Source organism: Leptosomus discolor, chromosome 1 (genome assembly GCF_034619465.1).
Source record: "Leptosomus discolor isolate bLepDis1 chromosome 1, bLepDis1.hap2, whole genome shotgun sequence".
Lineage (NCBI taxonomy): Eukaryota > Metazoa > Chordata > Aves > Leptosomiformes > Leptosomidae > Leptosomus > Leptosomus discolor.
Window position 1 is genome coordinate 140966387 of NC_141391.1, and position 13175 is coordinate 140979561.

The 13175-nt window shown below is 40.1% G+C and overlaps 1 protein-coding gene across 1 annotated transcript in view; it reads right to left on the bottom strand.

Annotated features, from left to right (window-relative positions):
* Nucleotides 1–2258: 2258 nt before the first annotated feature.
* The window catches only part of ARHGAP8 (Rho GTPase activating protein 8), a 57270-nt gene continuing 46353 nt past the window's right edge, over nucleotides 2259–13175 (bottom strand). The window contains exons 9-12 of the mRNA XM_009949983.2: nucleotides 12699–12776; nucleotides 11910–12038; nucleotides 9240–9343; nucleotides 2259–2456 (exon numbers count right to left, since the gene is read on the bottom strand). Of these exons, the coding sequence (XP_009948285.2) occupies nucleotides 2259–2456; nucleotides 9240–9343; nucleotides 11910–12038; nucleotides 12699–12776 (509 nt within the window). The remainder of the gene's footprint in view (nucleotides 2457–9239; nucleotides 9344–11909; nucleotides 12039–12698; nucleotides 12777–13175) is intronic.

Genomic DNA, 13175 nt, shown 5'->3' on the forward strand with positions numbered 1-13175 from the left:
CTCTGGTGTGCTACTGTGCTAAAACTATCTGGGACTCAAATTCCCATTACACAGCGGAGCCTGAAGACTAAATGCCATTTGATGTTGCCAGACTTTTGGAAAAGACATGGGGAAATGGAAAACAAGCATTTTTTAGGACTCATCAGAATTTAATCCCAAAGTACTTTTCTGTTGCCAGGTGCTCCTTCTTTTTACAAAGAGCAAAACTAATACACATGTATTTTGACCAAGGCCAGACACTAGCAAAACACTCAGGATTTGTTAATTTCCAGAGGCCAAATTCCTGCCCTATAAGAACAGGGCGCTGATGCACAGAACCATGCTGCCAAATCGCTGAGCAGTGCTGCGTATAATTGTGTTTGTTCTCCATAATACGACAAGGCTGGGATGCTGTCACTGGTAACTCAGATGTAAAACTGATGAGTTGCAATACAGAACTACGACAGTTTTATCTTTGGCAATCTCATTTTGCTGAAATGCAACCATCATGAATACTTGTTAATTGTTCTCTTTGTATCATGCAAGATTTTATACTTAAATAGGAGTCACAGGTGGTTATTACTTACAGATACTCAAAAGCAAAAATGTTGTCTTTAAAACACTTGAGGAACTGGGGAAAACACACAACTGTGACGTGCGAAGTTGGTCCCAACACATCTTGTTCTAAAGCCTCTGTATTTTTAAAATTTTAATCATTGCCTAATGCTATAGATGACACCTACTGGGCAAATGAAGGCCTGGCACATCCAGCATTCCACAGTTACTACCTGAAACTGATGACAAGTACGAATCCTCTTTACCCTCTGCAATAAGATTTTGTTGCACCCTTTACATTTTGCCTTACTTAGGCAGGCAACCCGTAACCGCTAAGAGGAAGGCCAGCAGTACAAACCCTCAACTTGCTAGAACCTACAGGATAAAAAGTGGCTCTGTGTTTGCAGAGGAGGGGATGCCTAAATTGTCCTCCTGAGACTATTGCTTTTGCTCAAGGCTAAATAGTGCCTCTGCTTCGTTACCTTCATACAGAAGCAGGAAGACGACAGCATTAGGGAAAACACCACTTACCTTTTTTTACCACTGGTTAATTTTCTTTTGCTTTGCCTGCAACTGTAACGATAACTTTGTTACACCACCCCATTACCAATCAGTGTTAAACGATGAAATAGCAGTGTGGTAGAGTTCTTCAAATACAAGTGATATTAATGGCATAGTTAGAAAGAACACTTTCTAACTGAAATTCTCCCTTTATGTTGGCTAATTATTCACATTGGGACTAATAATAGAATTTTCAATGTATAAAAATTATATTAGGTTTATTATCCAAGCTGTTCTTCTTACTGCTTTCTAGAGAAACTGATTTGAAGAGTAAATTGCTAACAACTCAAACTGCAAAAGCAGTGCAGCTCAAACATTAGGGGTACTCTTCTCAAAGTTAGTCTATATTCTGTATTACGCACTCACTGATATAACTCCACTGATGAAAATTCCAAGTATTTAGAGAAAAAACTCATAAGATTATTGCTACCCATTTGAACTTATCATAAGGAAAAAACTTCCACACTTTGCATATGCAGCTACAGTGATTAAGTGCATATATTAGATATTTGCAAGCATAATTAGTTATGAGTCTGCACAACTCAAATTACCCAGAAAACACTTTATTCTCCATGCTAATTACAAACCTGATGTGGCACAACTGCCCACACCTTTTTGTGTAAAATAAGACACTTAAACGTATGAAAAAATAGTTTAGAAATCCTAGTATCTTAAAAATCGATTCCATTTTTATTAACTTAATAGGGAAATTTCTAACAAACTTGTATTCAAATAAAAAAAAAAATAAAATAAAGAAGAAAGCTGTACATTCAGGAGTGGTCCAGCACTTAGGTCTGCCCGTGCCGAAAATAATGCCACATATTAAGGTCTCCAGATCCCCCTAGAAATGAGAGACTGGCACGTAGTGTCATGATTTTTCTTTTTAACATACCAGTTTTTGTCAGCTGCTCAAGTTTAATAAGGGGATTCGCTTTGACCTACTGGTCTTTGAATGTTCATGTACATACACTTCCCCATGTGATAAGAATATACGGGGCAGTGTGCTTCTCCCAACACCTTTGGTATGTGGAAAGCTACAGAAACTTTACTCTGTATTGAAAGTTTTCTTCGCAGGAGAGCGCCCTGAATATAAAGCTCCCACCAGTTGAGGCACAGAAACCTTTCCCTCAGGCAGCCATACTCCATTTTCCTTTCTGGGAGCATTAAGGTAAGATCTCACCAGGCACTGTTCGGGAGTTGAATATATTCGTGTAGAAGTCTATCAGTAGTTCAGTGAAGAGATTCAGAGGTACCAGAGCACTCAGGGAGGCTGTTCCTTTCGACGGCCGGATCAAATTCAAACCAAAGACACATGCCAGGCTGGATGCTGTCATTCTGTTATAGATGCTTTCCTGTGAAACCTGGAAAAACATAAACATGAATAGGTACATGCAGACACGTGCCCCAGAGAGTGAGAGACAAGACACCATCCTGTATTGAGGACGCACCAATGACGGGAGTAGACTCTGGCCGCAGGTACATCACTGGCTTCTTAACAGCCTCGGGGCTGGCTGTGCAGCCTAGAGCTGTGGGGCCACTGAAGTCTGTGTCCCTCAAGTACAAGATAAGATGTCAGTAAGTCAAGCAAAAAGGCTGAATTGTTTCCTTATGCTAGCAAAATTAATTGCTTTCAATCCTTCTATATGGAATCTATTGTTATCTCCTGCGGGGGGGCAGGGAAGGCCAGCATAAACAAACAGCTATTCCCATCTGCTTCAGTACTAAGTCCTCTACAGAATAAACCTCGAGGACTTCTGGAGCTGTTTACAAGGGTTTAAAAGGATTTTTTTCTCCTCCCACTGACGCATGACTTCACTTCCAAGTACCGCCACATCCACCCAATTCCTCTGAAGCAATGGAGGTGAAAAAATGTAGGTAAAATACACAGCACTCAAATCTGTCCTGCACCTAGATGATGTGTCCTACTTCCGTCTGCGGATGTGAGCCCAGAACTGGGTAGCCAGAGTGGTTTTTTTCCTCCGTGAGAGCTTGGTGGGGAATTTGTGTGTGTTTTGCTCTCCTGCATTGCATGGCTGGTATCTAACGCCCAATATGGTCTGGGTGTCCTATCCGACAAGTTTCTCTGTTACTGTAAAGAGCCAGCAAGCTGAAGGTGCTCTTGATTCCTCCTGACCTAGGTAAACCAGCCAGATCTTCTCGGGCTGCTGGTTGCAGTTGTTGATCAGTTATCTGTTGTGGGAAGACCATGCATTCACAAACTGCAATGTACAGGTTACTCTGAAGCTGTCATCTCAGAACAGAACAAGGAATTATTGGGCAAAATCTCCCACATATTCTTCCTGATACTATTTCAGAGGAACAAGAAAGCAAAAATTCTGCTTCTCAGTGTCTCTCCATTTCTGCCTTGCTGTATAGCCTCTTGAAAAGGCAGCTCTGTAGTACTACGAAAAGCCTGAGGGCACTAGAGGAAAATCTAAGAAACGTTATGATCATGTGAGCACTTCTTAGCATACGCATAAACTCCAGTCGCCCCCTGCCTGGTAACACAGGTTTCATTCCCCTCTATCTCCTACAGCACAGACCTACCCTCCTCGATGTTTTACCTAGCAAGGAGCCTATTTGCTCAGCCATGAGGGAATATAATGCCCTTTAGACACGTGTGAAGGATGGAAGTTGCTTTTCACTTGGGGTACATGAAGAAGCACTTATGTGCCCAAAAGCATAAAATTTTCTTCCTAACCATATTAATTTTCCCAATAATAGGCATTATTTTTCCCTCCAATCTTTGCCTTACCCTTCTGGGACATCAGAGCTACCGTGATGCTACTTCTGCTACAAACATTAAAGGCTTCAATTGTTTTTAAAGCAGGACTGGATAAAGGAAGGCCATAACCACCTTTTCAAGGGACTGACTTCACAACTGGAGAATAAAAAGTCGTCAGAATAAATGGCAATGCCTGCTTCACGGCCTTATGCAAAACCCACATCATTCTCTTTAGAGCACGAACCACATATGACCTGCTGACCTTCACATACTGCTCTCAATGCACTATTTAACTATACAGAAAAATCAACAAGCCCATCTTGTTCATTTAATCTGGTTCAGACGAGATCAGCTCAAACAAGAGTTCATTATACTACAGCAATGTAGCAAAAGCTAAACTACTACCAAAACAACTGATGAGGGAAAACAATTAGGACAACAATGAGTACCCTGTTAACAAGGAGACATAGACCTAGGTATTACCCTGAAGGTAGCTGGACAGTGAAGCATTTGTATACTAATAAATATAACGAGCTTAGGGCCTGTGTTCTGGCCCTTGGGTCAAGTGGCTCATACTGGCTGCATCCACCCTGTGTCATGTTGTACATGTGAAGCCCCTGTGGATTAAGGACAAATTATTTTTTGATGTTTCTTTCAGTTGAAAGTCTCTCAAATAATAATGTGACAGCTACAGCCTGTCACACTGTTTTCTGTAGCACAAAACCAAAGGTGGTGCTGTATGTCCTAAGGCAGGTACCTTAAGTGTATACAGGGCAGGTAGCCTATGATGGCACAGAAGCGTGTGGTATGGTCCTGTACGACAGTGGAGGGTGAGAGGAGTCAAACCTGCTGCAGTTGTCTTCCCCTGTTTTTTGGGAGTGCTGCCTCACACGCTCCATCCCACAAGTCATGTACAGGTGCTGTCTTCAAGTGCTAGTGGAAACGCACCCAGCCTAACCCAGCCGCTGCCTTCAAAGGCCAATGTTTCAGCTCAAAGCAACACCACTGTGACTTGCTGGTAGAGCTAGATTTTTTTGCTCTCTTAGGCCAACTATTTCAAAGAACGTTTCTAACTTCAAGATGAAACCATTTCTTCCCACCCGCCACCACTCTGTGAACATTTCAAGGAGATGGTCAATGTTGAAATGATCAACAAAAATATCCATGACACAGCTTCTCCCCTGAGAGAGAAAATCCTTAAGATAAAATGAAACAGTGACTATATCATCTGAGGTAGAGCTACACTAAGCTGTATTTGTGAGCCATAAATGAGGCTGACACTTAGGAATTCAAGGGAGACACGGCACATTGCTTCACTCCAAAATGCACAGCAATCCCTTCTCAGCAGATGCAGAAAAGCGTGCAACTAACTCTCCACAATAATCTCTGCCGGCTCACCATAAGCTGCAAGCAAGGAAGCCGTGTCACACCAGGGGTAATCGCTTTATCTCTCCCCGAGGGGATCAGGCTTCACACTATCTCAACTCCCTCACTACTCCAGTGCCAGATTTCTTTCTCGAATGACACGAACACATATGCTTCATCTACAACACCATCGTGTGCAGCTGATGTTTTCTTCCAACGCTAGACCATGTAAGGGCAGCATGCAGTCAGCCAACTTCTTTATGGGCTACCCCTCTATATAACTGCACCCCAAAGCTACGTTCTACCCAAGAAATACAAATGACATCTTTAGCATTTGGAGTAACCCCCTTGACTCCTCCTTTGAGTCCCTCACAAAGTCAGTAACCGTCATCTCTGTTTCAAGTGAAACTACACTTGCTCTGTCAATTTGACAAGCTAATAAAAGACAATTCTCCAAGGACCTAAATTGTGTCTTTGAAGGAACCATCTGAACATCACAGAAAAGTATTACAAAGAACTACACAGCTCCAGTTTGTTTGGGTTTTTTTCCTCCCTTTCATTGGAACATGCATAGAAAAATCATTAAGTGATGACAGCCTATAGTGAAAGAAAGACCTCTAGAAAGATAAAACTTGTACATTGCAAAACTCATCATTGGGAATAAACACTGAAGATTAGTGCCACATCAACAAACGTAAAATATACACCTTCACTATCCCAGAATAAACGTACAGCTCTCCCCTGCAAATCCGTGACAACTTTTGGATTCCACACACTTGCATCCCGGCACCTTCATGGATACTGCAGGAGTGAAACCAGACAGCCACCACACTCCCTAATGAACTTAAACAATGAAATACAGAGGGCAGAATCAGCCAATTACCATCACATTTTAAAAATATAAGGACATCACCATCTCTTTGGTTTCACAGTCAAAATGCTGAAAGAAACTCCACAAAACACTTTCAGAAGAAAATTACTAGATATTAAAACGCCCCCACAAACTGACTGGAAATAGAAGTTTTTATCCCCCACTCTCAGCTACTTTGCAGACACGCCAACTGCTTGTATCTGCTCCATGAGGCTTAGTCATCTAATCCTTCCCAATGTGCCCAGTCGTCTCCCGCCACCCCCAAACTTTGCTGGTGCTAATTACACTTTTCAATTGGTCAAGCAATGAGACAAAACATTAATCCAGAGTGGGTTTTTTCCAGCTTGTACTTGGCTTTAACTTTGCTGCTTCAGCTACAGAACTGAAGCATAGCTCAAACCTTAAAACCTTATCCATTTTTTCTAGTTGGTCCAAGTTTGACATTTTGAATTTGGCAGATTTTTTGCAATGTTTTTTTCAGCCAAGTCAGCCACCCTTCCCCTGCATCAGGCGTGACGGCAGGGACAGAAACAAGCAGCAGAGAGGGAAAGTGTGTAAGCGTAGAGAGGGGGTTGTATCAGCTGGTATCAAAACCAAAGACATGGTTATAAAAACACAGTCTAGATGATATTATTGCCTCTACAAACTTTCCCCATTGTTGAGTCTCAGACTGTCATGGAAAACTACAATTATAGTTTTCTACTAAATGGTTTCTGGCTTCAGAACTGGGTAACTGTAGCCCTCAGCGTGCTTTGCCAAGTAATTTGCAAGAAGACTTCTTTGAGCCCTTTAAGTTTGCATGTGCATTCACAAAGCCACTTCACTGCAGGTGCAACACAGGGCTTGTGGAACACAAACACTTGTTTGTGCACACTCATCTCTTGTGAGATCAGCTGGGCAAGCATGGACATTTTTTTACAACATAATTCAGGGACTGACTTGTGAAAACCGATCTTTGTTTTCCCTCTTGCTGCTGGTTGCCCAATTCTGCTTAGGGACCTCAGTCTACTGCAACTCCAAGGCGATCCTGGCCAATCCCTCTCTGGCACTCAGATGCACTGCAAAGTGGAGATGGACAGCTCATACCTTTCCCAGCACAGTGGGCTCATTACTGGCAAAATCACTGCTAATCTAAGGTTAAAGAATTTGGACCTATTTTTGAAATTCAGGTCTTTTACTTCTGTAGGAGTTGCACTGTCTTGCTGTAGCACGTTTGGACTAGAAAGAGCCATATCATTAAGTAAGGGGGTTGAAACTGCAGAGAAAATAGGGATTATTTTTTTTTCCACTTCCACAAGCCTGTATCAAACCTGGAGTGTTCAAAACCTGTATCTAGTGATTACAATTCATCCCACTTCATGAATTACCACAAGTACCTCTTGGACTACTCAAGGCTGAGCTCATGGAAGAATTAAATTGCCTCTTACATGTAAGAAGGTTGACGCTTGTAGGTAAAAACTAGGATTATTGGTAGAGTGCTCTGTTAAAGTTTGAATTGTGGCAGCTTGTGTAGCACACCGGTCTGCAACGAATGGAAATCTCTAGCTCCTAGATTGTTTCACATTTCCTTGACCTTTCCAAATTCAAATATTCCCTGAGACATTAAGGATGAGAATCCATGGATCAGCAAAAATTGCAGATCTGAGCACTAGTATCAGCTTAATGCTGTGCTTTACATAACAAGGCACACTCAAAAATAATGCTGTGTTCTGCTGCCCAATTACAGAAAACACTATGTAGTACTTTTGCACACCTCATTAACACCTCAAGTGCCCAGCTCTTAAGAAGTGCGTTGAGATGGTGCATCTATTATTGGAACAAAGTCACTTACAAGATTCATAACACTGAGGAGAGGTATCAGTTGCTAAAATAATAGCAAATGACATAAGGATTTCCTTAATAGCATCAGAGTTCAGCTAAGCAACAGTAAACGAACACGTGGGTATTATAGGAACCTTGCAAGTCCTGTCTGAGTGAGGGTTGTATCAATGTGCTTCCTTTAATCTTGCTTTTCTCCAGTGTTTTGACAGAAAAAGGGATTAAATGTACTTGTTTCTGAAATACGCAACTAGCTAGAATATGGCAGACATGACTGTAGCTCAAGAACAGTTACTGAGGGCTAACTCCTCCATTGGTGAAAATCAGCATCATTTCACATATATGATTGCTTTGGTGGGCTCTTAGAACTTCTGACGGCTAGATCACTTTATTTAGGTGTCAGCTACACCATGATCCTCAGTTTTAGGCACCTGGGTTTGAAAAATGCCGTCTGGCAAAGGCAATGCATTGGATAAGGCAGCAGGAAGGGAAATTTACTCCTATTACTGCCTTTTCCTGCACATAAACTGGCACCTAAAGGATGTCACTAGCCTAACCGCACAACTATTTGTAATGGATGTTCCCCAAACACTCACATTAGTGGGGTTTCCAAAAATGGGTTAAAAAAAATAAATAAATCAGTAAATCAAAAAGTGGGACAAAAGACACATGATTTCATTTATCCTGAAGTATACCGAAAATACTTGCAAAATCGCACGTTTGAAGTTTTTCGTTTAACACTGTAGTAAATCACAGAATGAAAGGCTATTTTAAACAAGAAAATGTTATTGTTAAGATTTGATATAAAATACTTTGCTGATTGTTGTTCTAAAGCTCATTAATATTTCTATCATTTTCTAAAATGACACTAATGTATTCAGTGTTCTAGTTGCTCTGGATTTACACTCCGGAGAAAAAAGGTGATTTCACCTAGCTTTTCTCTGGCACCAGAAATTACACAACTGGTAATTTCAGGCTTTTTGTCACTCCAAAATAGAAAAAAAATCAGCAACTGAATCAATAAAAACGTACATTTGTGAATGTGGAGTAGAGGGGACAGGACTTTTTAAATATTCTAGTGCATGCATGGTTCCACATAAATTTACGCAGCAGTTTTCATTACATCTAAAGAATTCCATGGTGAAGGAAGGGATGGCCAGACCATTATTTTGCCCTGACTCTTATTACAACTGGAGGGTCCTGCATCCTGAGTTCACTCCATTGGCACGTACTGCACAACCACCTCACCATACTTTTTAAATTATTCAGTTTTATTTTTCTGTGGAGATGTTAAATGTTGAATTAACAAGAACAGATTTAGAAAGAAAAGACCAGCACTATTTTGGAAATTTTGCCCATACTCACCATATGGAGAAAGCATATCAGATATTTCAGAACAACGTAATTGTGTTCAGGAAGTCCTTGAATGATTTGTTTACATCTGGTGACTCGTAAACTGCTCTCCACACCTGCAATGTCAAAGTCAGTCTTAACTCCAAAACATCAAAATATTACCAAGAAATAATAACTTATTTATATCTGCTGGAGTTACTTTAGATATCCATCTGTAAAACTGACTGCAAAATTCAGGTCTACTAAGCTCCACAACCACAGTAAATTACAGTTATCCCTTTGAATGTCCCTATCGTATTTTGTATTATCACACATCTGGCTAAGACTAACTTCCAGAGTATTCTCCCAAGTCAGTGAAATAGCCCAAATAATTTCTTTGCTAGAGAGGACTTTCAAAGGTCTTGATTTGAATAGCATTATCTCTCCATACACTGAATCCAGACGTTTACTTTTTATGCTCTGATTTTATTCTTGCTGAGACATAGTCCTTCCCAAAACGCTCTTTTGGCACTCTGCTAACTTTAAAAACACCTCTGTGATTCTGCAAGAAACTCTTCTGTCTTGGCAAAAAGTTTGAGCTGGACACTTGGGTGGGTAAGAATTTTCTAGAGATGGTTAGTTAATGAACCTAAGCAGGTTCATTAACTCATTTCTACAGAATGGTAAAACCAGAACTAGATCCCAAACTCCTTACATCATCTAGACAGTCTAAGTGAGAATTACACTAACACTGAATTATATTTCAAATGCTGTACCAAGTGACTCTTTTTATTTTCTGGAATATTGTAATTATTTTAGTACTGGAAGTTTAACACTAGTTTGGAGAAAGGTCTGATGATTACAATCATGCCTGACCTAACCAGCCCATTTGTGCTGATGTTTTTTCTGCATTTGTTGCATTTCTCTCTCCCTCTTCCTGACGTAGCTAGAAGTGCACATAAGTATCCGTGCATGCACAAAATTCCACCGTGCTACATGTTCCCTTAAGCTCTGAATTAAATACATGAAGCTACAATGTGGTGAGCTGTGTTGATATTTTTCCTACTGACAAGCAACCAGTTCCCCTAAGACACAATAATCTGAGTCCTAGGAATTTTTTTGTCAGCCTTCTGCAGAGTAAGTAATGCAGGAAGTGTAGCAATGCTGGGTAAAGGAACTCTTATTAAGCAGTTTTCATGACCAAAGAAGTTCTTTGGCAACTATAAGCTTCAAGGCTTTATTAATTTTTTTAGTCAGTCACTCAGCTAACTCATTTCACAGCTCCATCAATAACTCTTTAAAAAAATGTTTCAGATAAGACACTAAGGAGAAAAGTTTCACTATCATTTGAAAGTACCGTAAAGCAGAGATACTGTGTTTCTGGGTTTGCAGGTTAAGAGATGTAATAGATACATCATACACTGCTCCGGTGTATTCCAGAAGACAGAATGAAAATTTTCAAATCATCCCAAGACAGCTGTCTGTGATCACACCTCTTCAAAACTCCCTTCTGCACTGTATTCACAGAGAATATGCCTTTGCTGCAGTCCAGAATGGCTCTCAAGCTTAAGATCTTTTAAAATCGGGCTATCACCACAGCATCGAGACAAGATAGTGGACAACATACTGCATAGCAAGAAAGCCCAAGGGGAAATTCTCTTAAACTCCATTTTTCAAGATACTTTTTCAACATCTAAAATGCCAGTAAATAAAAATAACATGGAATTAATGTTGCACAGGCATTTTGCCAAGCAAAACCTTCCACTGTTCCTAGGACAATGCATTGCTCTTTTCACTTTTTCACATTCTTCACTTAGCTTTAGCATGAAGTAACATCACGTCCACAAAGTCAGCACAAGATTAATTCAGTAAAAATTAGCATTTATATATGCTTTTTCCAAATTTCCCCTATTGCTCCCTCAGTTCTGAGTGACAATCCTTACTCACTTCATTTCTACAACCTCCCTGTGAATAGACCTGTTTTTCTCAATGCCCTGAGATATTTAGCATGTGGACAGATGAATCCTCGAATCCTTGATTTGAAAGGTAGTGATCTACAGACTTGCAAATAGAAAACCAGGACAGACCTTCAGAATATTATGAACATGACCTCATTAAGTTCTTAATGAAAATGCATAAATAAAGTTAATGATATGAAACAGTATGCGCAGAGGCTAGTGATGGGCACCGTATAAGAATTTTACCTAAAATACAGTATATCCAGGTACAGGTAACTTACTGTACTTCTACACGTTACAAACATGTAGCAGATGCAATTTATCCCCAGTCTGAATTGTTTAGTGACCTGCCTCAACAGCAACAGTCACCACAGTGATGATAACCTACACTACGCCACTAAAACTAAAGCTGCTTTGACATAACTTGTATTGCTGAGACTGACTCAGTGCTGTGCCGACATGAAAATGGAGCCCTGATGGTGAGAAGTCTGATCCAATTCTTAATAATACAGTACAATAATACAGATAAACCAGTAAACCTTGTAAAAAGCAGAGAGGGTCTTGGTAACCCTGACCACCTTGCTCTGGTACAGATTATGAGGTTGTCCATTTGTGGCTGCAGTGAAGCGCTGATAACGTTATATACCTGTAACTGTGTCATGGTTAGCAAGCAGCAGTGATTATGAATTAGGCAGGTCCAGTGCAACTTGCTGTATAGTCTTTTCTAACACTTATTTATACTCACTGGTGATTCCAAGGATATGATCATAACACTCAAACGTTAGTAATGGCTGAGGGAGTTCCCTAAGGAAAGTCTTTAGGATAACTGCAGGAATATGGATATCATGATAATCATCGAAATTCACCAACTTGCCTAAAAGGAGAAAAAGAAGAAAAAAGGTGTTCAATCACATGTTTTACCTCTTCCAACTACTGCTTAAAAACTGTTTTACACTACATTTTGAACAGAAAATCTCTCGGCTTTCTGCTGCTGGTAACTCCTGGCATTTTATTTTTGTATTTTTCATAGTGTTTTATTAATCTTGCTGTAAAAGATTCTCCCCATAAAGGTATTTCATAAAATGACTTCACAGAGAAGTCAGTGACTTTCAAAATTACTTCACTGCATTTTATAAATTATTAGGTAAAATCGTATTTCTTTGCCATAACCATGGAAAAACACCAGAGGCAAAACGACACAGAGACATGGTACTTTGTAACTACAGTAAAGCAATGGAGACAGCACAAATGTTTATGCAAAAATAGACCATTTTTTACTCCAACCTTATCATTCATTAGCTGCTACAGATTTTGTAAGCTCTTGTCTGACATCAGCTGACGGCTTGCTACTCAGTAAGCGCTAAGTGCCTGTTGCTATCTTTCAGGTTTCTGTACTAGTGCTCTTATTATGTTATAGTACAAATGGTTTTATGATTAACTAATTATAAGAAAGCTAGCATTTCTGCTTCACCAACAAAACCTAGATCAACAATGTCCTCACACTATTACTGGCAACGGTATGATGACAGCTTACCCTGATTGTAGAGTTTCTGAACATCTTTGATAATCTGGATGCTGGCAGACCTTCTGAAGAGGCCCTCTACTTGTAGTCCTGAAAAAACAATTAATGCAAGTCTCATCTGTAAAAGCTTTCACGCTCTTGTTTTCCTCTGCAGGTATAGCTGAAAACAGAATAGAGGCAGATGGTTTGGGAACAAACACTCTTGGTACACTCAATTTTTGTGGAAATAAAGCCCTTGAGAACAGAACATACAATCAAATAATATTCCAATGCTCACAGCACTTTCTTTAATATGTATCATAGAACTACGACCACCTTTCCTTAAGTGTTTTAGTGTGTCTTGCCAACTATAATTTTTGTTTCAATTTCAATTAGCTTTCAGTTGCACCTAATGACATAGAAGCAGGAGATTTAGATTCACCAGGGTGCTTATGTGCCCACTCTCACTGAGCATATCTGCAAACTGAGCCCCAAACCATGCCTGTAAAT